Raw genomic sequence first — 27,144 nt, 5'->3', positions numbered from 1 at the left:
TGTCCTCGCTTAATGGAGCCTTTTTACAGATAGCCAACTGAAGTTTTATTTAATTTTTAAATAACACTGAAAATGTAGAATGTAGTTAGTAAATGACACTTAGGGCCATATGTACGAACACATTTTCCCACTGACACAGAATGGGAAAAACCCTTTGCTACATCTGGCCCTTAGTGTATTCTTCTAACCACACCGGCCACCAAGGGTGAGAACAAGCATGGAGGTAAATTAATTTATATAGCAAACTACGACATCTAAAATACTACTGCCTCAACTTGCAGGGATGAAATGTAAACTAACCTTAATGAACTGAGGTGTAGCTAACCTCACTGTAGCTACAAAACAGAGTCTTTCTTCATATGTTGGCCGAAGAGACCGTTGAAGCACTCCTTCAAAACCACTGCGTGAAGAAATAGGCACTACATCAGAAGGTAAGAAAGAGAAAAGGAGAAGGCTGATAAGCTAACAACTTTAATGTGAATTTATTTATTTTTAAAACATTTTTATTGAACAGATTACCAGATAACAAAGGACACACCTTAAAATCTTATGTCACAAAAAACAAAGAAGAGAAAGGGAGCAGTACCACTAAACATAATCACAGCTTATCATTTATTATGAGAACATTTTACATAATCATCAAAGCAGTGGAGGCAATGGAAAGATTCCCTAATAAATACTTCGTTGTGGAACTATACTAAACTTTTGAAAAGTCATTGTCATCCTCTCTGTACATCGCTTACAGCGTCATAATTTCTTAGTACCTAAAATAATAAACATGCCTCATGAAAAAGATAACAACCTTTCACAAGTTAAAGTGTCAATGTGCAATCAACATTTTTGAAGAACCACTTATGACATTTCGTCCCCCCCCCCGCACCCCCAGCCCATATTGTCGTATCAGAAACATATAGGATACAGGCAAAGAAACAGCAATACATCCTCCACCGGATCTTATGTACTGCACCCTCTTTGGAAAAGTCAAATTAATCGTTTATATATCGAGCACATCCAGCTTAGTGCGATTAGGAGGACGCCGTCAGGCTGTTTTAGTTCGTAGCTATTTCGTAAATTGCTTGTACCGGTCATACATTAATGACATTCCTAGTACATGGTGGTTTAAGCAGTAACAATACATTGTAAAAAATAGCAGCATTTTTATAAAATACAAGTGCAAACGTAGTACAGTGTCATCACAATTTAAAGTGATCAAGAGCTAATTCATCCATGACTAGAACATCCAACTATGTTGCAAAGGACAGCAGTAGTTTTACATACTGAAATTGCAGAGTAGTAAAATGTCTAGGATAAGCCCTCCAAAGTGTACCTGACACACAGTGCAAGAATTAGAAGAATTCAAACAGTAACAATATATTGCAAAAAATAGCAGAATTTTTATAAAATAAAAGTGCAAGCATGGTGGAGTGCCTAGAATAAGCCCTCCAGAGTGTCATCACAATTTAAAGTGCTAAAGTACGAATTAATATTGGACTAGCACATCCAAATAGGTTGCAAAGGATAGTAGCATTTTTATACAATAAGTGCAAAGTAGTAAAGTGCCCAGGAGAAGTCCTCCAAAGTGTTGTATCCATTCAAAATGCAAAAGTGCTAGTTCATTCTGGCCAAAGGCATTGAACGTGCCCTCACAGCAATGTGCCTTTTCATATTGCACATCATTCTGATATATGCTTCTTCAAACATAAATGTCCTTTTTAGTTTCTCTAACCACGTTGGAACCATGATCATCCTCCAGAATTATAATATGAAAGATCTAGTTACGGCTAGAGATGCAGTAATAAAATATTGAGAATATTTATCAAACCGGGAGGTTAATATAGATGCCCCGAAAATAACTAGTTTTGCTTTGGGCTGGATTATAATTTATAAACAATCACTCAAAGCTTGAAAAAAACTCCTTCCAAAATTGCAACAGATTGGGACATCAAATAAGAATGTGCAACTAATCATCTTTGTCCTTTTGGGCATATCTAAAACACTTATTGGGGATGGGAGGAAACATTTTATGTATTGCCAACAGAGTATAGTATGCCATCCACCGTGATAAAAAACCCATTCTCTTAAAGTTAGCTATTCTGAGAGATTTATAACCTATCATAGAAAAATGCTGCCATTCTCTGATTGACGCCCGACATCCTGTCTCCCGCTCTATTTTGCTCAAATATTCCCCAACCGAAGAGAAGTCCGAATATTTACCAACTCCCGTCCCCGTCAGTTTAGTTTTGTATCAAGACCTCGGTAGTATGGCTCATTAAGTCATAAAACCTCTAATCTGCACGAAACTATTCCAAAATGTATGTCACTCAGTGCCTATATGTTGTTGGACTTCTTCCCAAATTACAATCCTAGCCCCAACATAAAAATCACCCAATCCGTGATAATTTTGGGAGTTCCAAACCCTACATACTATCTTTCAGATAAATAATCCTAGTACCTGACATTCCCTCAGCCTTGATAAACGATGGTATGAAGGAACTTGTCTTGCTCTAAAGAAACTCTTCACTACCCAATAAATTTTCCCTAGCACCTTATACCTTTTTCATTTCTGGAATCTTGCCATCTTTAAACAAGCATTTGCAATGCAATGGATCTTGCGTCTGCTTGAGTTAGAGCATTAGCATAATACGTTTCTAACTGGACTTTTCTTGCCACACAAACTGAAAATAAAAAGTAAAACAGTTGACATAAGTGAGACGATGACAAGTGCCACAGCCGTCATGAGCGCGAGCCCCAAGGAGAAACACAAAAGGAAAAAGAAGTTAGTTCGCAGTCAAAGTTATTGGCAAATGTGCAATTATCCATGTAACGGGGTCGATGGCCAAGGTGGTAACACAACCGCCCAAAGGAGGAACAAACGTAAAGTACTTACCAATGATAACAAAGGATTTTTGAAAGGCAAGCCCATGAACGAGTGATAGTGATGGGAGTGGTTAAAAGCCCAGATACATACCAACACGTTGGAAAAGCAGCGCTTGTGCGCTGCCACGCTCAACCTAAAAAATGGTAAGATTGCCTTCACACTCCTGCACCATTTTCTCAAAAAAACAAAAAAAAGGACCACACCTACCCTCTAACTTTACCTCTTCTAACCTTGGAATCCAACCATGCAGCCTGGTAGTACAAAAAAAACTCAGGCAGAGCCAGCCCCACCTGTTCTTTATTAAGATGAAGAACTGAATACCTCTCCCTTGAATTTTTACCCTTCCACAGGAACTTGAGTATTAGATAGTCTAACTCTTTGTGGTCTGGTTGGATGGAGCTGGTCGGGACATGAAAGCGGGAGGTGAACGGTTGGGAATTATGGGAACGGACTCCAACTGTGTTTGTCGTTCCGTTGTTATATTACTATACACCATGATAATGCTGAATATTTACTTCTTTATTGTGCAAGACAGAGACCACTGCTCATTGAGAAATGTTCTGGTGTGTCATATGTCCTACAGCACTGAGAACGCTGAAGATTGGAGGAATATGTCTACTCTAAGTGCTGATAAATTACTCTATTGGCTTTGTCTATTAATCCTGTTGTTAACTGATGTATGGAACACTGTAATTTTATATGATCGAACTAGGCTGGCTGTAACCAGAGATCTGCTCCTGGTTCCTCCTCATTGCAGTAAATGTGCACAGATTGTAAATGCTTTAATACCGAAAGTGAATAACAAGATTCAAGCAAAAAATGAGAATCTAACTCCTTAAAAAAAACTCATTCATTTTAACAGGGAAGATTTGGAAACAAAAACTATAAGAGGGGCAAAATGGACATTTTTATTAAAGTCACTCTCCCAATTATCAAAAAGGGCAGGAGCAACCATCTAGTCAGAAGACCTCTCACCTTCTCCAGAATTTTAATATAGTTCATCTTAAATCAGCGTAGTTATTGGTCACATAAAGCCCAAGCTAGCGAATGGAGCAACCGTTATTATACTCCTTTACTAAGTCAAGAGGTAAAACAGATTGCTAGGCATCAAAAAGAAGAACCTCAGTTCAATTTTGCCTTGGTTGACCTTATATACACCAAGCTTTGAAAAATCTTGAATAATATTTAAGGCCCCTTCGATATTTGTCCTATCTGCTTTTACATACAAGACCATATTGTCTGCAAACAATCTAAGCTTGGACATGCCTTGAAGCGGAGGGGCAACAATCTCAGCACTATGTATTCTAGCCGCTAGTGGGTTGATAAACAAAGCAAAAAGTATAGGTGATATTGGACCCCCCGAAGGCTGCCTCGCTTAACTTGTACTGTACCTGCTAACTTTTCAGCACCAAGCATTATTATTGCACCTTTTTTTTGACAACTAGGAAAAAAACTACTGCCTGTAACAAATAATGAGTATTAGCCAACGTTGTTCTATTTGGCAAGAACCCATTCTGATCCCTGTGAACCAGCATCTGCCCAACCCCAGCTATATGTGATGTCCAATTGATTGCAAGTAGCTTGTAGTCTGCATTGAGGAGGCTTGTTGGGTGGCTTACTGGGCAACATAAATTTGTAATCGAAGATAGTTTATCCTTTTTTTTTAAGATTACCACCACTGATTCTTTAAAGGTAGATGGAATATCCAGCCCCACTTTAATTCCATTTAATAGTTGTACCAGATGAGGTAGCAATTCTTTCTGAAACACTTTATAGACCTTAGTTGAAATCCCATTGCTGCCACTAGCTTTGGTATTGGGCATCTTAACCAAAACAGTGACAGCCTCTCAAAGAGATGGCTTCCTGTAATGTCTCTACCTGTGCCTCTGTCAGATGCGGGAGCTGAATCAGTCTAAAAAATTATTCGAGACTTGATCTAGGGATTGTCTTGCCGTTATCGTATACCAGGCCATAATAATTAAGAAGATTCAGAGAGGAAGATTGCACCCAGACTTTCAGCCCGATCCATCTTCCCTCTTTGTCCCTTATTACTTCTTTCACCTCCCAGTCTACTGATCTAGAAAGAAATATCCCCACCCGCCAGACAGCAAGCCCTGCTGAAGCAAAGAAGGCATGTGAATATTTCTTGGGGAAGTGAAGTTTCAGATTATTATCCTTAATGGGGGACTCCTGCAGGTAAATGACTTCTGAATTGAAGGAAGAAAGCCGATTCATTATAGCCCCTTAGTTCTGTTTGTTTAGAATGCCATTTACATTGCACAGAACTACACCAATCTAACACATTTTGCTTGTTCTATCTTTGACTTAGCCCCTCTCTGTGACAACTAAGTAATAAACAGAATAATGCCCGACCCAAGTCGCACCCCTCAAAAGACATTTGCTACTTGTTCTAAGGCCAAAGTTGGTTTCCTGATGGTATATCTGCTCTAATCCACCCCATGTGCCTCCCCTCATCAAACCCACCACCCTACAGTGCCAAACTACCCTTGAAGGGGGAACAGCCCACCCTTTCCCCAACCATCTCTTCCTAGCTCGGGTGTGGTGGTGTAGCACCCAGACACACTTCCACAGGAGAGAAAACCTCCCACTTCCTTCCTCTCCCTGCTACTCTTCAAAATCATACTAAGCATAGCCTAGTTTCCAAAAAAAGACCTAGCAAAACATTTCAGCAAAGGCACTGAAAACATTTGTATAATACTTTACATTGTTCACCAGGCCTGGACCGTCTTCAATAAATCCCAGCCCTTTTTAAGAGATGTACACAAGAATAATTGACAGTTGGAAAATACTTTTAGCTTTGACTGCTGAACTATCAAGGCTTGGGCCCCAGCTGCCCTAAATTGTCCTACCAGTCAAATAAAGTCCCTCAGTCTACATGCTCATGCTACGGACATGTCTGAGAATATTTGGACCTGTACTTTCTCAGTTAGCGTGAATGGCGTCTTTTGGATCGCCTTGGTGAATATCAGTTCCTTTTTTCTACAATCCACAAAATTCACAATACCTATACGAGGACACTTTGTATTTATTGAACTCTGAGCAGGTATCCTTGAGCCCCCATAATGGATAAGTCCCCTGGCGGATTCTCCAAAATGCATGATTTAATCAACAACTCCATTTACTGCAACACACTCTGATGGTTCTCTGTGTTCTCAGCCCCTTCTGGTACCCCTACGAAATGGAGGTTTGAACTCCATGTACAATTTTCCATGTCATCAATTTTACTCTGTGATTCACACTGATTTTTCTGCATGTTACTTATTTCCCTATCCCAGATGAGAGAGTGGTCCTCCAGGTCAGACATCCTCAATTTTATCCAGCCTCTGATGGAGTGCAACGATTTCCTTAGTCTGGGTATCTTTCATCTCTCCTATTTCACACAAGATGGTCTCTACCATCGCTGTGGCTGTCCGTCCTCGTCCTACAGTCTCATGGTCTGTGTGTGTTGTCACTGTTGTCCACACCCCGGAAACGACATCCATGGCACCTATACTGCCCCCCCAGGGGCACTGAAGTCAGTTTCTTTTCACGACTTTCCACGCCAGAAGAGCAGAGCCATGAAAAACACTGACCGCTGGTGTGAATAACTAGGGCCCTGAAGGGTATACAGCCCTGTCCATAGAAGCGGTTCACAGAGCATGGAGGATGGGGGTACAGTAAAAATCTGCAGCTAGACATAGTCTCTACCTGTAAAGGGGCTACCGAAGGTAAGTAACTTGTTCATCTGATAGACCTCTAGCTGCAGATTCCTTATACCTTAGAATAGATACCCACGCAATACCATCCCCGGAGGTTGGTCTGCAGACCAATTTCACATCAGAAGGTCCTGCAGGACTGGACAAGCAAAATGCCCATCACAACAGACCTGACTGTCTAGGCAGTAATGTTTGGTAAACGTGTGCAGGGAGGTCTATGTTGCTGCCTGGCAGATATCCAGGACTGGAACTGCTAATGCAGTGGTCACAGCTTTGACTCTGGTGGATTAAGCCTGCAAGTCATAAGGGCTTCTTGGCCAATGCGTAGCAGATTTTAATGCAGAGCATGACCCATCTCGAGATGATCCTTTTCTGCACAGCATGACCCCTTTTTTTTCTTAAACTGTATTTATTTTTATTAATTAAACAAATACAAAGAGGGACTTTGCGATGCGACAGTCCATGACTTCTTCGGTCAACATTATGCTATTGTACAGCTCAGCATATCGTCGTAATTGTATATGAAAGGTGACCCTTCATATTACCCTAAGCGGCTGCAGTGCATTAACATTTACGTATTAAGCAGAATTAATACTGTACTCTACATCCCTTCCCTCCCAGGCAATCAGTCAAGGAAGAAACCCCTCGAGAAAGTAGGGGAGAAGAGTTATATGTGTAACCATCTCATAGTAGTATCACTCGTATCGATCCCAAGATGTAAAGGGGGGGACAATCTACAAAGAGGGGAAGGGGTGGAAACTCAACGAACTAATAAACTAGGCATGTCAAGGGTGAGCGTACACGAGTCGGTCCTAATGGGTGGTGTTGAGGTTCTGCCTAGATTAATACCTTATAGTAGTCAGTCTATCCTGCCACCTGTTCAAAATCTTTTAGTTCAGCCTGGACTGCTTGCAGTAATGTATGGGGGGAGCTCAAGGTAAGCAGATCATCATCTGCAAAGAGTGAGATTTTATGGGTTAGTGTCCCAAAAGGTATGCCCTGTATATCCGGTGAATCTCTGATTCTAGCTGCAAAGGGTTCAATACTGAGGGCAACAGAAGCAGAGATAATGGGCACGCTTGTCTCGTACCGCGCTCCAGTGTGAAGAACTCAGAGGCTTGACCATTTATCAGGACTCTCGAGGGGGGTCAGCATATGTAGCCTGTATTTGAGTCCTAATTCTTTCCCCAAACCCCAGTTGTCTCAGTGTCTGGAATAGGAAAGACCAATCCACTAAGTCGAAAGCTTTTTCAGCAACCAGAGCCAGGAGGATTGCTGGTATCTTTGTCTTATTCACTTATTCTATTAGGTGTATCACCCTGTGAAGATTATCATGGGTCTCACAACCTTTTATGAATCCTGACTGATCTGGGTGGATCAGGTGCAACATAAGGTCCTCAATTCTAGTAACCAGTATTTTTATGTACATTGTAACGTCTAGGTTGTGTAGGGCAATCGGTCTGTAAGAGGAGCAGGTCGTCAGGTCCTTACCCGCTTTAGGTATCACTTTTATTAGGGCTTCACCCACCGACGGGGTGACTGCTCTTGTATCTTCAAAGGAGTTAAAAAGAGTAATCAGAGGGGGGACTAGGTCGGTTCCAAACATTTTATAAAAATGACCCGTCAGGCCATCTGGGCTGGGGAATTTATTAAGCTTAAGAGAGTCTATAGCCTTCTGAACTTCGTCTGGCCTAATGGGTTCCTCAAGTTCTTCCTGTTGGGCTGGGGTGAGTTTAGGTAGGTCAGTGTTAGCCAGGTAGTCTTCTTTACTGGTATAAATAGCTGAAACGGTACCCCCTTAGTGCTGTGACTTGCCACTGGAGGGCAAGAGTAGGGAAGTCTTTATGGGAGTTTTCCAATTTTATAAGTTCTGCCTCAAGTGTTAGTCACTCCTATGTTTTCTGCCTCATTAGGGTAGTCATTAGTGAGATACATTTCCCTCTTATCACTGCTTTGAAGGCATCCCAGGTATTGGACAAAGAGGTGTCTTGGGGGTCATTCTGTCAGAAATATTCCCTGATAATTAGTCTAAGTTTGTTACGAAGAACACAGTCTCTTGACACTGGAGTCGGAAAGAACCATCTGAGGAAAGCAGATCTCAGTCCCGGCGAATCTAGTGTGACTTCTACCATTGCATGGTCTGAGATCGTGAGAGCGTGAATAGGGGCTGAATTAATGTCCTGTTGTAGTGTTTGGCTCACAAATACATAGTCTATTCTGGAATAGGTCCTATGAGAATATGAAAAGTATGTGTAGTCTTTGGTGGTGGGGTGGGCTATACGGCAAGTGTCTAAAAGCCCTAACTGCACAACTTCTTTCTGCAGGGAGCAAGAAAATGTTCCAGTTTGCGACCTCTATGGATGGGTACTATACAGCTCGGGTTCCCAAACCAGGTTAAATTCTCCAAAGTATTATCTCTCCTTCGGCGAATCCCGATAGCTGATTAAGAAATGCAGTTATAAATTCTGACTGGTGTGCATTTGGAGCATACGCTACAGCTATGGAACAGCGTCGGCCCCGCATCGTTCCTTCAACATCTGTCCCTCTTTGTCTGTCTTAACCTGTGTTGTGTGAACCAAAAGGGAAGAGTGAAACAGCAAGGCATAAACTAGGCATGTCAAGGGTGAGCGTACACGAGTCGGTCCTAATGGGTGGTGTTGAGGTTCTGCTTAGATTAATACCTTATAGTATTCAGTTTATCCTGCCACCTGTTCAAATTCTTTTAGTTCAGCCTGGACTGCTTGTAGTAATGTATGGGGGGAGCTCAAGGTAAGCAGATCATCATCTGCAAAGAGTGAGATTTTATGGGTTAGTGTCCCAAAAGGTATGCCCTGTATATCCGGTGAATCTCTGATTCTAGCTGCATACCCCACTATGCTTGGTTGTGGCTGATGATCTATAAATCAAGGGGTAGGTCTTATGCTATAACCTATGCTCTTCTGATCTTCTCATGTGAGTTTCCTGTAAAGCCACAATGTCCAACCTATGATCGAGTAGATATTTTCAAAATTGAGTGCGCTTGTGGGGGGGGGAGTTGAGGCCTTTAAGATTCCAGGTACCTACAGTAAAAACCATGGCTTAGGGAAGAATCTGCCTTCTAAAGTGTAAAGGTCCTGCAGGTGATAAAGTTGAACAGCAATTCGCTCCTCTCCACTGCTTCTGACCCTGCTACCTCCGTCCCGTCCCCCCTTCAATCCCTTCCCAGCCCACCCCCTCGACATGCCATAATAAAACATTTAAAACTTAAAAACTGGAACATACTGCGGAGCCAAGGCTCCTCATTAACAGATGAAGTGAACCTTTGGGGTATAATTTCTGGGGGCTTCGGTCCAGTTCTGCATTTACTGCTGAAAATAAAGTAGATGCTAAACAAGACACGGGTTCTAGTTAGTGGGGGTCTTCCAGGTGCAGCAGCAGTAGTCTAGAATATCGATCAAATGGGGAGCCCCACATGGGGTCAATACTCCCTCCATGGAGCCTCCATCCATCACTCTGAGAAGGGAGCTTTTGGGCTAGCTCCAACCCTTAATGTTTCATTTCCTATTCAGATGGGGTTGATGGTCCTCTCCAGATCAGCCGCCTGCTCACAGTGTCTCGCTGTGCCTTGCTGATGCCTGTTGTTTACTTGCCCATTTGTCGTCTTTTACGTTGCCTTTGCCACTGCCCACTTGTCGTTGCCTGTCAGTGGCCTGGAGGTTGATGGTTTCTTGCTTCAGTTTCATCACTGGCGCTGGAGGCAGTGATCCCTAGACAAGTTGCCGCGTCCTCCAGGTCTGTAAAATGGTGAGGTTTATTGTGGAAATTGAAGGAAATGCCGAATGGATATGTCCATCTGTACCTTACCCGTTCCTGTTTCAGGTAATCCGTGACCGGCTTAAATCGCATTCTCCTCATCAGGGTGGCAGGCATCACATCCTGAAATAAAGAACATGTTACTCCCTGGAAGGAAATCGATTCGCATTTGCGGGCTTCTAGGAGGATCTTCTTCTTGACTTTGAAGGAGTGCAGTTTGGCTAAGACATCCAGGCTTCAGGCCCCATCTCTCAGTCTTTGTGGGCCCACTCTATGTACTCTCTCCAATTTCACTTCTGGCTGGTCGTCTCCCAACAGGTTGGAAAAGAGCCCAACCACGAATGCCTCCAAATCCGGCCCTTCTGCCCCTTCCTCCATGCCTCTAATACCAATGTTATCCCGTCCAGAACGGTTCTCCAAGTCTTCACACTTAAGGATGGCAGTCTGTAGTTGGGTGTGGATCCCGTTTGGTGTCCTATTCCAGTGGTGCCACGCGCTTTTCAAGCTCTGCGTAGTTAGCTTTCAAATCCATGGTGCGGGATCTGATTGCCTCAATGTCTGTCTGTATCACCGATAGGCGGGCCTTGATGCCTGCCTTCAGGGTGTCTAGAGATTTATTCAGGTCTGTTCGTAGCTCCTCCTTAAGTTCTGTTTTGAAATCTTTGAGGGAGGTGAGAAGGTCCTCTTTCGTCAATGCCATTGTGTGCTCAGTCTCTTGGTTCCGCTGTGGTGGCTGGGTAAAGTAGCTAGTGACTTTATTGGACTGGTTTTCTTCGAAGGCATAGGGAAATCGACTCACTGACTGTTTGTCTATTGTCCACTACTCTCTTTGGGGCCTCGTGCCTTGTTGCATTCTCACTGATAAGTGGGGGAGGGGGCTAGGGTAGCAAAGTAGTTCCAGTCACTGGCCCAAATACCCCTACTTCGAACCGTTTGGGGAGTTCAGGCTTTTCAGGGACCAGGGCAGCTCTATAAATCATGTTCAAGGCTATCTCAAGGTGCAGCGTAGTGGTAGCAGAACCCATTATTATTTACAGTCTTACCGTCATTCCGCTCCTGATAGCACACCGCTCCGATGTTCAGAGGCCTCATGAGTGCAACAGACCACATTGTCATCCAGTTCACTTCCGCTATACCGGACCTCATCTGTTCCTGTGCCTCTCTGGCCCTCGGTGAGCGCACGTGGTGTGCCAGGCGTTCCAGGGTACGCTGCCCAGGCCCCTTCCCCTTTCCCCTCCCTGCGTGAGCAAATCGGTGCTTCCCAACTTTTTACCCGGTCTGGGTCTCCGAGGCGACCACCATATTGAGGTCAGGCAGAATCGTACTCCTCCGTCTCTCCCTGCTTGCACGTCTCCTTCTAATCTCCGCGGGTGTTCTACCCCGTTCCTGTTTTGGAACAGTTGCATGTGTTGCATTCTTGGCTGATAGCTCCTCGACCAAGGCACGTGAGTCCCCATGTCTGCCATTTCCCACTGCTGGCCTCCCACGATTCCCATCTCACGTCATCTTCTTTTGGAGCGGTGCAGGCTGTTGGAGGCTTCCCCTCTGCTTCCGCTCACTGTCCACGGACCGAGGGGAGCCGCATTTATTTTCTGGAAGGAGCCTGCGTCTCCGTTTGAGCAGTTTCATGCAGAGCTGCTGTGGATCACATCCTGGCGGCCAGGATGGTCGGCCACATCCCCAGCATGACCCTTTTTGACTCCTGCATACCCCACGAAGAGTTGATAGTTCACCTGGAATTCCTGTGTGCAGTTCAGGTAGAATGACAACGCTCATTTGGGGTCCAGACAATGGAAACGGTGCTCATCCTTGGAAGGGTGAGGTGGAGCATATAAAGTAGGAAAGGTGATGGACTGACCTACATGAAAGGACTTAAGTACCTTTGGAAGAATGAATGCCCGCGTGTGAAGCACCACTTTGTCAGGATGAACAGATAGAAAGGGCAGCTTAGATGACAAGGCCTGTAGCTCACTAACTTGTCGGGCAGATATTACAGCTGCGAGGAAAGCTGTTTTGATGATGAGAAAGTGCTGGAGACAATTGTGAAGCAGCCCAAAGGGAGTGCACATTAAGAACGTGAGAACCAGATTGAAGTCTCAGTGAGGCATGATTGAGGAAGAAGGGGGGAAGAAAACCTTTCAAGAATCGATGTACAATAGGAGATTCGAAAAGAGGAAGTTGATCAGGTAGCACAGAGATAGCAGAAAGATGACCTTTAAGAGTGCCCAGCGCAGAGCCCTGCTGGGCATGAAATAGAATGAACAAAAGAACATGAGAAAGGGGGGCAGAAAGGGATCAACATTTCCGTTAGATCACCAGACTACAACATTTTTCTAACGGCAGGCATATACCGTCTTGATGGAGTAACGCCTAGCTGCCAAGATAGCATCAGAAGTCAGGAGGAAGGACGAAGGCTGTCAACTGCAGCTGCTCAATCTCCACACAAGAAGGCAGAGGTTGGACAGGTTTGGGTGGAGAACCTTCCCCTGCTGTGACAGAAGTTCCTCCCAAAGGGGCAGCCTGGTCGGAGGATCGATGTCCATGCTCAGTAGCTCAAGATAACATACTCTCAATGGCCAGTCCAGAGCCACAAGAATAAATTGACCCAGTTGTTCTTGATCTTTGTGAGAACTCTGGGCAGAAGTGGTATAGGCAGAAAGGCATATAGCAGGCCTGATCAACACTCGAGACAAAAAGCCTCTCAGAGAGAAAGCCGTCTTGGAAACTCCAGCGGGCAACGTCTGGCTGCCTGATCCATGACGTTTGTGGGTACTGTGCCCTCTGCAACACTGCGGCTGAGGAGATGTGCAGAAACTGCCACGGCTAGAAGCCCTTCAATAGCCATGAAAGGGGCTTAAAGTGTACCTGAGTTGGCCAGGGGAATGATAATGTCGCGCCGCGCCGCGCGGCGCGAGCCGAGCGTTCGGCACAAGCCGCGCGTTCGGCTCGGGCCGCGCTTCGCGTCTCTAAGACGCGGCGCGCCCCGAGCCTTTCTTGCACCTTGCGAGGCCCCAGGACTTACTAGGGGCCTCGCGCTGCGCTCTCCCTCCGTCTTGTTGGGGTCTCCTGACCCCTCTTACCTGTTTGGGGACTCCTCTTTCTTCTTTTCTGTCTTTCTTTCTTTTTGGGTCTGTTTTCTCCTCTGTCCTTTATGTCTTTTCCCCTTCCCAGGTTACCTCTGTCTTCCCAGCATTCCTCCTTCCCTATTCTCTATGGTTTCTGCTCCAGTCTATTCTATCTACTTTTCCCTATGCAAGATGGTGTCCTTTTTCTTCCTGTGGGTCACTTCCTGTTTTATGGTATTTAAGGGTGTTTTTTCTTTCCCTCTTTGCGCTGCAACACTCTCTGTTTCAGTTAGTGTCCTCGCTCCTGATTTCCTAGCCCTTGGCTCTGGATTTCGCCATTTCTGTGTTACGTCAGTTCCTTTGATTCCTGTTCCTCTGTTCTTGTTCCAGGAATCCCCTGCGAATCTTCTGGGAGGTTTTTTCCTCTTCTTCTGAAGGGGTTTTTTCCCTCTGGCGCTACTTTCTCACGGTCACGGTCTGTCCTTGGCGTTTCCTCGCCTACAGCACCGTGGCTACCAGAAAGAGTCGCCCCTTTTTGGGACAAAGTCGAACCCTCAAGATCCACGCCTCAAGATCTGCAAACTCCAGGCGCAAGCAGCACGTGAGTCGTGACAGATTGCAGCGCCCAACCATCCCGACGTCTTCTAACACCATGGAAGACACTGTGGTAGCTGCTGCGGATCCGGATCAAGCTCTGCTAACTACAATTCAGCAACAAGCTCAAGAATTACAGCAACTACGCAGTGAGAATGCTGCGTTGCGACAGGCCTTGGCCTTCCGTAGTGGTGATGTCCCGACGCTCTCCGCCTCTACCCATCGTTTTTCGGGTGAACCAACCAAGCTGCGAGAGTTCCTTGACTCCTTGACAGTGTACTTTGCCTTCCGACCCACCCAATTCTCCCACGACAGAACAAAGGTGGGTTATCTCCTCAGTGCCCTATCTGGTCCTGCCTTGGCCTGGGCAACCCCGATGGTATCATCTAACGATCCGGTATTGTCGGACTATTCTGCCTTTGTGAACCGTTTCAAGCTGATGTTTAGTCGTCCGGGATTGGAGGCTTCAGCAGAAGAGGCCTTATGCGATATTCATCAAGGTTCACAAGAAGTCCTTCAATACATTACACGCTTTCGTCAACTAGCGGCAGAGACCACCTGGGTGGAACGTACTTTGGTGACTTTGTTTCGTAGAGGACTCAAAGAAGAGATCAAAGACGAACTAGTACATTCCACCAGAGTGGAGGATCTTCGTGGCCTGATGGATCAAGCCCTCTCCATCGAGTATCGCCTTCAGGAACGGAGAGCAGAGAAGAGAAAAAGCAGAGGGTCTTTTCAACCAAGCACCTCACGAGTTTTTCCACATCGTTCTGAGGAACCTCGCCCTCCTGTCAGAGACACCGAAGGAGAACCCATGCAGGTGGATACAACTCGAGGCCCTCTCTCCCCTAGCGAACGAGAAGAAAGACGAAAGAAGGGGTTGTGTTTATACTGCGGATCTGCCGGCCACATACTGCGTACCTGTCCAGTACGTCCATCAAGGCCATCGGGAAACGCCGCTTCCCGTCCTCTGTAAGAAGGGAGGGGACGGGATTAGCAGCCATACCTTCCATCAGTTCTTTCAACGACAATACCACATCCTTGTTCACTTTACCAGTAATGTTACAATTACCTGATGGCCGTCTAGAGAAGACTATGGCACTACTAGATTGTGGAGCTAGTGGCATTTATATGGATAAGAAGTGGGCCACCACTCAACAAGTTCCTATACAACCTAAGGAGGTTCCAGAACAAGTTCACACGGTGGATGGATCTTTGATATCATCGGGTCCAGTAGATACAACTACCCTGATGCTAAATCTACAGATCAGTAACCATCAGGAACACATTTCCTTTGATCTTATAACTTCCCCCAACCATACCATCATTCTTGGAATCCCGTGGTTCATCAGACATAATCCATATGTGAACTGGGCTACCCGGACGGTTTCCTTGTCTTCACAGTTCTGTCACGAGCACTGTTTTGCTTCAGACAAGTATTGGTCGCCTAAGAGGTCAATTATCACGGAGGGCACCACCGGTTCGACCATAAATACAGTCCAAGGAGTTCCTGAACACTATTTGGAATTTCAAGATGTCTTCCAAAAACCTTCCAAACCTGTGTTACCTCCACATCGAGATTACGATTGTGCTATTCCCTTGGAACCTGGCACTATCGTTCCTTTTGGCAGGATGTATTCCCTCACGGAAACTGAAAAGGAAGTACTAAAGGAGTATTTGGATGAAAATATTCAAAGTGGGCTTATTGTTCCATCGTCTTCTCCGGCTGGGGCTCCTCTCTTTTTCGTACCCAAGAAGACAAAGGACCTTCGCCCTTGCCTGGATTTTCGAGGCCTGAATAAAATAACTATTAAAGATCGTTATCCTTTGCCTCTCATAAGGGACATTTTAGAGGCAGTCAGAGGGGCTCAACGGTTTACCAATCTATCTGATGATGAAATAGAGAACTTAAGGCCTCTTTTACATAAGAGACAAGGATACTATTATTATCACGATCTGTTATTCATCCCCACTAACAGAGTGAGAGAAAAGGCATTACAAATGTGTCATGATTCACCGGTTGCTGGTCATAGAGGCATCAAGGCCACACAAGAACTGTTATCCCGATTTTTCTGGTGGCCTACTTGGAAAAATGATATTGAAACATACGTTCAGGCTTGTCCCACATGCGCTCAAGTCAAGATTCCCCGAACCAGGCCTGCGGGTTTACTCCAGCCCTTGCCGGTTCCGCCAACTCCATGGCACACCATCTCCACCGATTTCATGTGTTCGTTACCACTCTCAGCAGGAAACCGGGTAATCATGGTCACTGTGGACTCTTTTACTAAGATGGCTCACTTCACTGCCTTGAAAAAACTACCTACATCCCAAGAATTAAGCCAGATATTCATTGAACATATCTTCCGTCTTCATGGACTTCCTCATACTCTTATATCTGATAGAGGTCCTCAGTACATTTCCCGGTTCTGGAGGTATTTTTGTAAGACACTAAACATCGATAGAGCTTTGTCATCGGGCTTCCATCCCCAGACCAATGGACAGACCGAGCGTCTGAACCAGGGCTTAGAACAATACCTTCGTTGTTTTTGCAACTCAACTCAAAGCAACTGGAACACTTATCTCCCTATCGCTGAGTTCTCTTATAATAACTCAGTCCATAGTGCCTCCAAGACCACTCCTTTTTTCTGTTCTTATGGTTTTCATCCTACCTCTTTTCCTACTTCTTCTCTGTCTCCCACTCCCTTACCCGCTATTACTCATTTTTCCAAACGTCTTCTACAAATCCATAGACTGATTCGTTCTAATCTCTTACACACCAAGAGATATATGAAGAAAGTAGCAGACAAGAAACGTAGGGCAACTCCGGACTACCTTCCACAGGATAAAGTTTGGCTTTCTTCTAAATTCTTACCCTCACGTCTTTCTCAGAACAAATTCACACCTCGCTATTACGGGCCTTTCCGTATTCTCCAGTTGCTTAATCCCGTCACTGTCCGTCTTCACTTGCCTCACACATGGAAGATTCATCCAGTCTTCCATGTCTCCCAACTCAAACCTTATGTACCAGATCCGTACTCCCGTCAGTTTTCCTGTCCTCCTCCTGTCTTAGTGGATGATGTTCCTGAATATGAGGTTCAGGAGATTTGTGACTCTCGTCTTTTTCACACCCGTCTGCAGTATCTGATTCATTGGAAGGGTTATCCTCTCAGTGAGTGTTCTTGGGAAGATGCATCTTCTGTTCATGCTCCTCTTCTGACTCAGCGCTTTCACCGTTTATTTCATTTCAAACCAGGGCCTTCGGGAGGGGGGCCTACTGTCGCGCCGCACCGCGCGGCGCGAGCCGAGCGTTCGGCACAAGCCGCGCGTTCGGCTCGGGCCGCGCTTCGCGTCTCTAAGACGCGGCGCGCCCCGAGCCTTTCTTGCACCTTGCGAGGCCCCAGGACTTACTAGGGGCCTCGCGCTGCGCTCTCCCTCCGTCTTGTTGGGATCTCCTGACCCCTCTTACCTGTTTGGGGACTCCTCTTTCTTCTTTTCTGTCTTTCTTTCTTTTTGGGTCTGTTTTCTCCTCTGTCCTTTATGTCTTTTCCCCTTCCCAGGTTACCTCTGTCTTCCCAGCATTCCTCCTTCCCTATTCTCTATGGTTTCTGCTCCAGTCTATTCTATCTACTTTTCCCTATGCAAGATGGTGTCCTTTTTCTTCCTGTGGGTCACTTCCTGTTTTATGGTATTTAAGGGTGTTTTTTCTTTCCCTCTTTGCGCTGCAACACTCTCTGTTTCAGTTAGTGTCCTCGCTCCTGATTTCCTAGCCCTTGGCTCTGGATTTCGCCATTTCTGTGTTACGTCAGTTCCTTTGATTCCTGTTCCTCTGTTCTTGTTCCAGGAATCCCCTGCGAATCTTCTGGGAGGTTTTTTCCTCTTCTTCTGAAGGGGTTTTTTCCCTCTGGCGCTACTTTCTCACGGTCACGGTCTGTCCTTGGCGTTTCCTCGCCTACAGCACCGTGGCTACCAGAAAGAGTCGCCCCTTTTTGGGACAAAGTCGAACCCTCAAGATCCACGCCTCAAGATCTGCAAACTCCAGGCGCAAGCAGCACGTGAGTCGTGACAGATAAGCCCAAGGATCAGGCCGTAGCCAGACTGTTCTTAAATCTCTCGAGTGCTAAGACTGCTTTGTCAGGAGCCATTGAAGAGTATGTCCATCAAAGAAGACGTGACATCCCCTGAAAAGCCAGTAGTTCGTAGCCAAGCATGGCACAAAACTACTCTGCCTAGCGAGTCGGTCGTGTCGAGTCCACATCCAATTGTGAACTATACTGCATCTCTTTTCAACTCTACAAGACAACTGGAAAGAAACTGAGCCATTGACTTGAAGATAAGTCTAACCCTTACAAAAATGGGAGAGATACAATTCATAGACTTAACATCCACCACCAGGCGGAAACTTTGAATGAAAAGAATATTTTATTTATGTTTAGATCAAGTAACTCTTACAAGAATAACATATATGTGTCCACAGGGATAATGAGACAACTAGAAATACACAAACCACATGCTCTCCCACTCAAATTAAAACAATTTACATAATAGGCATTTTACAAAAGACAAACAAAATCCCACAAAGAAAACCACAATTTAAAAACTTAAACTAATAGACACAAATACAAAACACTGACAAACCTATGATTTGGCATCCTCCAAATATTCTTATATCCAGCTGTTACTAAGGTTAACACCAGAACTGAATGCCTAGAAGTGTCCAAATCTAAACACAGTTTACCCTCACCACAAACAAATCTCATACCCTCAAAGAAAAATGATAATAGAACACATTACAACTTAAAGCATTTGGAAACAAAACTAAAACTTACACCAGAACTGAGACCCTGACTTCTCTTAAGAATAGCATTCCACAGCCTTGAAAATGACAGTTTGAAATCCCACAAAACATAGATGACAATATTCACAAAATCTAAATACAGGCTAGATTTAAGCCAGGAGTGGAAGTCATAGCCCCAATAGAAAGAGGTACATCATAAAATTAATAAACAGGATGATTTGCTTAGAAAGGAGTACCTTTAGGGTGTGTAGGCTTACAGACAAAAACATATCAGTGCCAATGCATGGAATTACACAAAACCCATACACATGGCTACTATTAAACCAGTGGATTTAACAAAATGTACCTTTCTACACTTACAGGTAACTTTATTCTTCTTTTTTAATTCACATTGAAATATTTGGGGTAGAAATCCTTCACCTACACGCCTAGCAAATATGGGGTGTTTGTATGGTTCATACTCCCAATCTGGCCACTTACTCCAGCCATCTTTGGAGCTTGAGAAGTGTAGTTGAGTGTGAAAACAATTATGAACGTCTGTGAACACCCAGAAATTATGACTTGCTAGTATGATTCTGCTGGTCTTCCTTCTTTCTCTTACTTTGATTTTTAACAATGAAAATCAAGTATTCCTATGCTAATTTGATCTTAAATTTATTGTAGCACATGCTAGTGGTGTTGTCTGTGAGATTCTGTACCACCCACCCCTTGATGGCTGGCAGAAAGGATTTCAATGCAAAGTGAATCACCCCCCACTCTGTGCATCCGTCATCACCTTGTGCTTTGCATGGGGTAAGGAGGGGGGGAAGTGAAATCACAGTTAAGCAGTCACCACCGCAGGTCTTTTGCAGTCTTCAACGAAACCTGGCTAGAATCCAATAGGTTCCTGTGATGCTGTGCCCACTGGGACTTCAGATAGATGCCACTTAGCATCTTTCAACAACAAGCTGCAGGAGGCCAACTGTCCCAAGAGCCTCAGACTCATCCTCAGTAAGATCCAGGACTGAGGCTGAAACATAAGGATCGTAGCCCAATCGTCCTGGACACTGGAGGAAAATGCATAGTATCTAGGATAAGTCCCGATGATGGGAGCGTGTGTGAAGGAGTCAGGTGCTAACACAGAAAATGAACCCTAATGATGTTAGTGGGTTTGCCATCGTCTAGAAGTGGTCAACGACTAAGTGGGGTAAGCCCGTCTTCAAGAGCCAGTTGTCGTGGTTGGTATCTTGGTCTAGGCAAGACTGCTGGTTTAGGGATGACAGCACGTTTGTTTGTAGGTGACTTGACCAATCCTACAACAAGTTGCAACTGACGGCCCAACTCTCCCAGCTCACAAGCAGTACCTCACCAAAACCCAAATAGTAAAAGGTGATTTGTGGCAGCCTTTACGCATGGACTCAAGAGTGCGACATCTCAAGGGAGTCATGGTTAAACTGAGATTACCCTTTTCTCACATGAGCAACAAGTCTCAGTCACACACAGGCAATGAAGGAGATGCAGTAAAGTTTTCAATAGGTTTCATTAACAAGAATGCAATCTATCGTAAAATGCATGGGCTGCAATGATTAGGATAATGAACAATGCAGAACAAAAACGAGAGTCATGAATACAAAGACCCCCACCATTTTGCAGCAACATGACATATAAAAATAGGCACCCCAACCCTTGCTATCTTGGAATGAGGTCTCTAGATCAGAATCGTTCGGGACACGAAGGCTGGGTCTGCATCAAGGCGATGTGTAGCATAGATACAATGATGGCATCTGGTAGGAATCCCTCTGATAACCCTGTCTGCATGAGATGTATTTATACAGATCTTGTAGGACCCCTGACACAGGTATTTTCCCGAACAATAGATAAGAAGGCATGCTTGGGGTGGCACTTATATTAACACTTCCCTGAAAGGGTACATTATGTTACTGTCACACGTAAGTGGGAAAGTACATGATGTCAATACCTATGTAAATCATTTATCTTTGACACTGATAGTGACGCCTTCACAGAGTAGCACTGATAACGTGAAATTAATACATCTTCCTAACTATAACCATAGCAGCCATTTTGGAAGAAATAATTAAATAAATGTTCTAAAACAGAGCAGGCTAAGTAGGTTAAAAGTCACTAGGTAATGGGGGCACAGGCCTGCAAGCCAGAAGGCTAAGCTAAACTCCTGATTCTCATTAAAACTAAATAGGATCCACTACACAGTCATCAAAGTGGGGGAAGGAAGGAACCCCCAACCTCTGTAGGTGTGCTGCAACCTGTCATCACCTTCGTGAACACTAAAGGGGCACTGGTAATGCTGAAAGGAAGAACCAAAAACTTGAACTGCTCCTGGCCGATGAGCCCAAGGACAGAACTTGTGGGCCTGCAGGAGAGGGATATCGATATACACGTTCTGCATGTCCAAGTTAACCAGTCTCCAGGACAAACAGAACCTGGGCTAGTGTGAGCATCTTGAATTTGTCCTGTCATAGGAAAACATTGAGAGGACGTCAAAATAAATAGGATAGAACCCCTTGTACTCCTCCGGCAGAAATAAGTAACAGGAATAACATCCATTCCTGGTTGTAAGGATGGGACCCTTTCTATGGCCCCTTTGCCCAAAAGTGTCTGCATTTCTCCTGCAAAAGAGAAATGTGGTCCTCCATCAGCCACCCCGATGGGGGTGGAATGTACGACGGGGTAGGAAGAAATGGGAGGGCGTAGCCCCCACTGGACAACTAATAGGATCCATCTGTCAGTGACAAAAGTTTCCTCAACACCCATAACAGCAAGAATCATGTGGACAAAGATGGTTGGTTTGTCTTTCAATGAAAAGAACAGACTCCAGATAGAACCCTAAATGTGTCACTGACTTATATGAATCAGGAAGCTCAAACCATGGCAGAGGCCAAACGTGTGGGGGGCTAGCAGGTAGGGCTCAGCAGATGCACATGTTTACGGTGACAAATCAAAGCACCTCAGTTTTTTCAGATTTGAACTTTAAAGCAATGTAGCACAACCAGGAGGTGACTGTAGACATACATAGATGGACGGTTTCAATGGAAGTAGACCTAAAGTGATACATAGCAATTTTTGAGAATCATCTGCGTAATTCATGCAACTAAACCCAAAAGATCTAATTACTTTCGGCAGAGGATAGACATAATTATTAAATATTGTGGGACTTAGTGCTGCCCCAGTGAGACACCCTGGTGCATATTGTTAAGTTTTGACCTAAAACGCAGATGGTACACAGCCTGACATCTTTTCCTTCGACGGGATTAGCACCACTGAAGTGCTGAACAAACCATGCCTGCGCCTGCCAGTCTGGACAGGAGAATGGAATGGGATACTGTGTTGAAAGCAGCAGACAGATCCAGGTGCACTAAGGTCACCAGACGGTCTTGTTTGCAGAGTTTCCTGGGTCTGATTTTTTTCCAGGAAGGCAGACATTGAACTATTCACATGTTTCTCTAAGATTTTGATAGCAAAGGGCCTAAGGTTGCAAACAACAGTGTGATCTGTAATAGGTTTCCTTTGTAAAGGGACTAGGAGTGCCTTTTTCCAATCAGACGCTGGTGAAATCGTCTGGCAGGCGTGGGGAGACACAAGGAGCGAACTGTGTCACAATTCTACTTAAATCTTTCTGGGGTCGAATCCACATTCTCACCAAAGGGGAAGAGCCATCAAGAGGTATATCCATTAAGGATGCTTGGACATCCCCTGAAGCACCACACTCAGGCCAACTGGCACTCAATTGTTGTGTCTAGGCCAGACCTGACAACAAATATCGCTGCATTCTGGCTATCCTGAATGGTTTGGGTTAAAGACACCCATAGGTCGCGTGGGACCGCCAGTAAGATCTGATCACCCATGTCCCATTAAACAGCTAGCATTTACTGAACGCTGGTTTTAAACTTAATAATGGGGAATTGCAAGTAAAGGACTTCTGCAGCCCTTCTAATCACAACTGCAAAAGATGAGCTCCATACAGTGGCACAACCAGGGGAGAGATCATCCACTTTTTGGAGGGGTCTAAGCTACTGGCATCCCGTAGTTCCTCATACAAATGGTTTTCTTCATATCATCACCATAATTTGGGTTTTGATCAGAGTCTGAGCCAAAAGTTAAAGGATACGCACAGCTATGTGGTGAAGGTAGTCCATCAGAATCAGAAGGATTGCCAATGGGCTGTACTCCGGTAAGTTCACAGCACAGCTGAGGTTGAGACTAATTAGACTCTGCATCAGAGGGCACTATAGCATGTGGATTCTTGTCTGCCGTCTGCGACAGTATCAGAAGAGCTGGTGTGTGGCACCAGTACTTAAGTTGTCACCAAAGTCGGTGCAGAAACAGAGGCATGTTCAACAATCACAGACAGCGTGATGGCGAACACTTGTGGATCCTTGGAGCCCAAAGAAGTGCCAGAGGGAACTAGAAGAGTGCCAAAAATGCTTAACATGGCCTCCCTAAAAGCCTTGGCTTGCTGTGATATTGGAAAGTTAGGATGCATTGGAACCAGACCCAAAATCAGTTCCTCAGGAGTTCAGGATCAAAACCAGGTGGTGAGCTGACAGCCCTGCACCTTCTCTAAAAATAGAGAATAGCTCGGAGGGCCCAATTCCTGCTAGGATTTCTTGTGTTTCTCCTTTGACTTACCTGAGGACTTCAACCACTTTTGATTTAGACAGATGTTTTGCAATGTAGAACTTTGCTTCACAGTCCCATATTGTCTTTGGGTTCATTTGGCCACAGTCATGACAGGCCCTGGAGTCATGTTTAGACTCCAAGCAACAGAAGCACACCTGGTGGACATACGTCACAGACCTCTGATTTTACCAGAATACTTACAAGGTATAAAGCCTATTGTTTTAGGAGAGGGCATTTCCCTTGCACATTGGTAAATGTCTGTGAAAAATATTGGAAAAATCTTGGCATGGCTAAAAAAAAAAAAATCTCATTATAGACCATTCTATGTCTGAAGTCTCGGAAAGAAAGCAACTGTCGTCAGCGTGCATGTGTAGTACATATATGCAGTTCAATTTGCCACTTCTGAAGTGGAATGATGTCTACACAAAACCGCACACCACCTGTCTCTGCGCTTGAGTACTGCGTTTGAGCTTTGAGGATACAGTTGGACACTTGCGGAGCAGCCACAGGGGAGGAATCTGTGGTTAGAAGTATTCACCAGGACGATGGGTTTCTGGTCCAGCCCAACTCTTCATTTTTGTAAACTTTTGCTCAGTGCTGCATATTATTCTGGAAATTACTCTCCCTACACCGTAACTAAACTCTCGTTAGAAACAAAGGGACTCTGCATGATCTGAATGTTAGGTGGGATCTCAGATTTTATGAGGACTTTTCGACTTATGGAGGTCCATTGTTTGAATGTGTATAATAAAGAGAAGGAGCTTATTCTTAATACATTTAAAGAAAACAAACACCAGCCTCAAAACAATAACCTAAGCGTATTTTATTTTATTTTTCCTGGGGTAAATGTCGCATCTAACTTTTGAGGGATAGTCCACTCCCATTCTATTCCTAACATTTTGGAAGGTAAAACTGAAAAACGGTATCCTAATTCTTCTTTTTACTTCCAAGAGATAAGTCAGCTCCTAAACTGGGATTCCTTGGCTGCCTAGTTAATACTAGGTGGTGCCATCGTCTGACTGAGGGAAGACAAAGAATGCAGTAATCATGACAAATCTAACACCCTGTCATTATGCTTAGACTTAAGTTAGCTTTTCATAAGGCAAAATCCAATATCTCTAGAATATTCGGAAAAAGTATGACAGTAAAATGGCAATTGTCATGGTACCACTACTGATGAATGCCGAACAACATTTAATTACTGTGAAAATTACGTGAAAAAGTAAACTCCTGCACAGAAATAAATGATATATTTATATTCTGACCTGAAATGGATGGCCGCTTTACGATATTAACTAAGGGGTGAAATGTTTTTAAAATTGTTCTGAGTTCTTGCCTTGAAGTCAAGTTATGAGAGTATGATTGTCTGCAACCCGATGATAGAGAAAGTTATTGTTATTGAAGTGTATTTAGATCTGGTTCACTCACCATTGTTCAGGGACTTGAAATTTCCTATGCAGTTGACATATTCATATGTAGTTGGTTCTTTGGGATCTATCGTTCCGCGGAGCATATGACAACCAAACTCCACTTGATTTTTAGCTGCAGTTAGAGGAAAAGGTAAGAGAAAACAAATAAATACTCATATTTAAAATTATTTCTAAATTCTGAATTAGGTTTCCAGGAGATTACAAACATATACTGACATTTCAACGCCAATGTGATTAATTATGTATATGTAAGCATGGATGATGGCCACTGGTAAATCAACTGCACACTACTATGGCTGTGCTGAAGATAATGGCCACTGTTCATGCATGTGCACACTACTGTGGCTGTGCAGTGGATAATGGCCACTGCTTATGCAGCTGCACACTGTTGTCGCTGTGCTGTGGATAATGACCACTGTTCATGCAGCTGCACACTTCTGTGGCTGTGCTGTGGATAATGGCCACTGTTTATGCAGCTGCACACTACTGTGGCTGTGCTGTGGATAGTGGCCACTGTTTGTGCAGCTGCACACTTCTGTGGCTGTGCTGTGGATAATGGCCACTGTTTGTGCTGTGGCTTACAAAACGGCAGTTGTTTTAGAGGGGACATACACAATTTCCCCAACATCTAAGACTATTTTTCCAACTTTCTGGTAACCTTTTGATTACTTCGGTCACTCTGCATTTTGTGAAGCACATCTACACAAATTGCTGTTTGAGGAGTAAGTTAGTGTAGTCTGCAAGTCTGCATTCGTATTCGAGAAACCTTTTTTTTTTAAAGTTTTCACCATGTTGTTTAAAAAACAGGCGATCCTGATCCAGGCTAGTATTTTACAAGCATTTGAGAATCCTGCCCCTAACCCAACAAATATCTGTCAGCCTCGAACTGAGAAGCATATACCCCCCAAAGCATAGCGAAAAGTCCCTGGCAACTGTTCACGCCCTACCTACTATAACCACTGCTTTTAGATGCTGCTACAACGCCTCATACTGCTACCTAAGGTGCTACTGCTAATAATGATGAGATACTACTATATTCGACTACTAGTAGTACCACTAATAGTACTAATGTCATTACTACTATTTGTACTATTTTGACCCTACTTTCAAACGTTGAAAACGAGCTTCAAGGAAGATAATTCACAAATGCTGGACTGTCATAATAGTCAATGGACTAAACAACTACGGATAATGAATACCGTGGTAGTAGCTTCACTAAAACCCATCGGACTTTGTCTATTAGATAGCAGCACTACTACTTTCATTACAATTAGTAATAATGGCAATAGTTCCATTAGCACCCATACTGCTAACTATAAAACAACTAGTAAAAGGTACTGCAAAGGATGTGTTCCCTACTAATGGCATTCCAACCGCTAATACTCGTCCTACAACAATTGTTATTGCCGACGATATCACTGTTAGTATTACGACTATAACAAGAATTACCCGTGATGTTAGCAGTATTTCTACTACTGAATTAATACTCATAATATCACTGGTACTGCTACTAATGGGTATCACTTGTGTCCCTTCCACTAGTAGTGACATTAGCACGCTCAGTCTATTACCACTCTTTCTCCAGAGTTCGTTTAGGCAGAATATCTATTCAACCCAGTGAAGTGATCTTGAGAAGCCAAGAACATGATGTAACAATACCCAACTATCCCTTATCTTGTTTAGCTCATCAATTCACTGTACAGAGCTATCACAATCTTTTAATTTTTTTATTAAGTACTTTCAACTGTAAACGTTTGTGCCAAAAAATTAAACATACTTTGAAGAAAGCTAAATTAAAACGATAATAAATAACAAAGCTTTCGTAACATCAATTTTCTCCTGCAAATTGTTCTAAAACAATGTTCCTACGCAAGGTGGTATAGATGACTTCTGTTATTCGCCATTAATTCTAAGGTGCTATTAACCTAGAATTGAACTTTAGTGAGACAAGGTGCTTTTGCGCTATAATCTAAGTGCCGTCATGCCTTAGGAGCACCTCTGCTTTGCATGTCAATGATTTAAAAGTGTAGCGCCATTATGCAAAGGTGAGCTTGTGCGCTTGACACACATTTTTGTCAAGTTATCACTCGATTTAGTTACATGATATCATGTTTCTACATGTTATCTACAGCGATTTCTTCTTGCTTTGCTTTCAGCGTGTCTGATGAACCTACCTTTCATTGTGTATTCCTGCCCTGCTATTACTCCTTTTTCGTTTCATTTGCATTCTCTCACTCCC

The 27,144-nt window shown here is 44.1% G+C and overlaps 1 protein-coding gene across 19 annotated transcripts in view; it reads right to left on the bottom strand.

Annotated features, from left to right (window-relative positions):
• CLOCK (clock circadian regulator) overlaps positions 1–27,144 on the bottom strand; it is a 1,126,282-nt gene that overhangs the window by 503,331 nt on the left and 595,807 nt on the right. For all 19 annotated transcript variants that reach the window (XM_069200997.1, XM_069201058.1, XM_069201081.1 and 16 more), the window contains 2 exons: positions 24,904–25,017; positions 301–419 (listed from right to left, as the gene is read on the bottom strand). In XM_069200997.1, coding sequence (XP_069057098.1) covers positions 301–419; positions 24,904–25,017 — 233 coding nt within the window. The remainder of the gene's footprint in view (positions 1–300; positions 420–24,903; positions 25,018–27,144) is intronic.

The sequence above is a fragment of the Pleurodeles waltl genome, chromosome 1_2 (genome assembly GCF_031143425.1).
Source record: "Pleurodeles waltl isolate 20211129_DDA chromosome 1_2, aPleWal1.hap1.20221129, whole genome shotgun sequence".
Classification (NCBI taxonomy): Eukaryota; Metazoa; Chordata; class Amphibia; order Caudata; family Salamandridae; genus Pleurodeles; species Pleurodeles waltl.
Note: the sequence above shows the minus strand (reverse complement) of the source record. Positions and strands in the feature narration are given on the sequence as shown.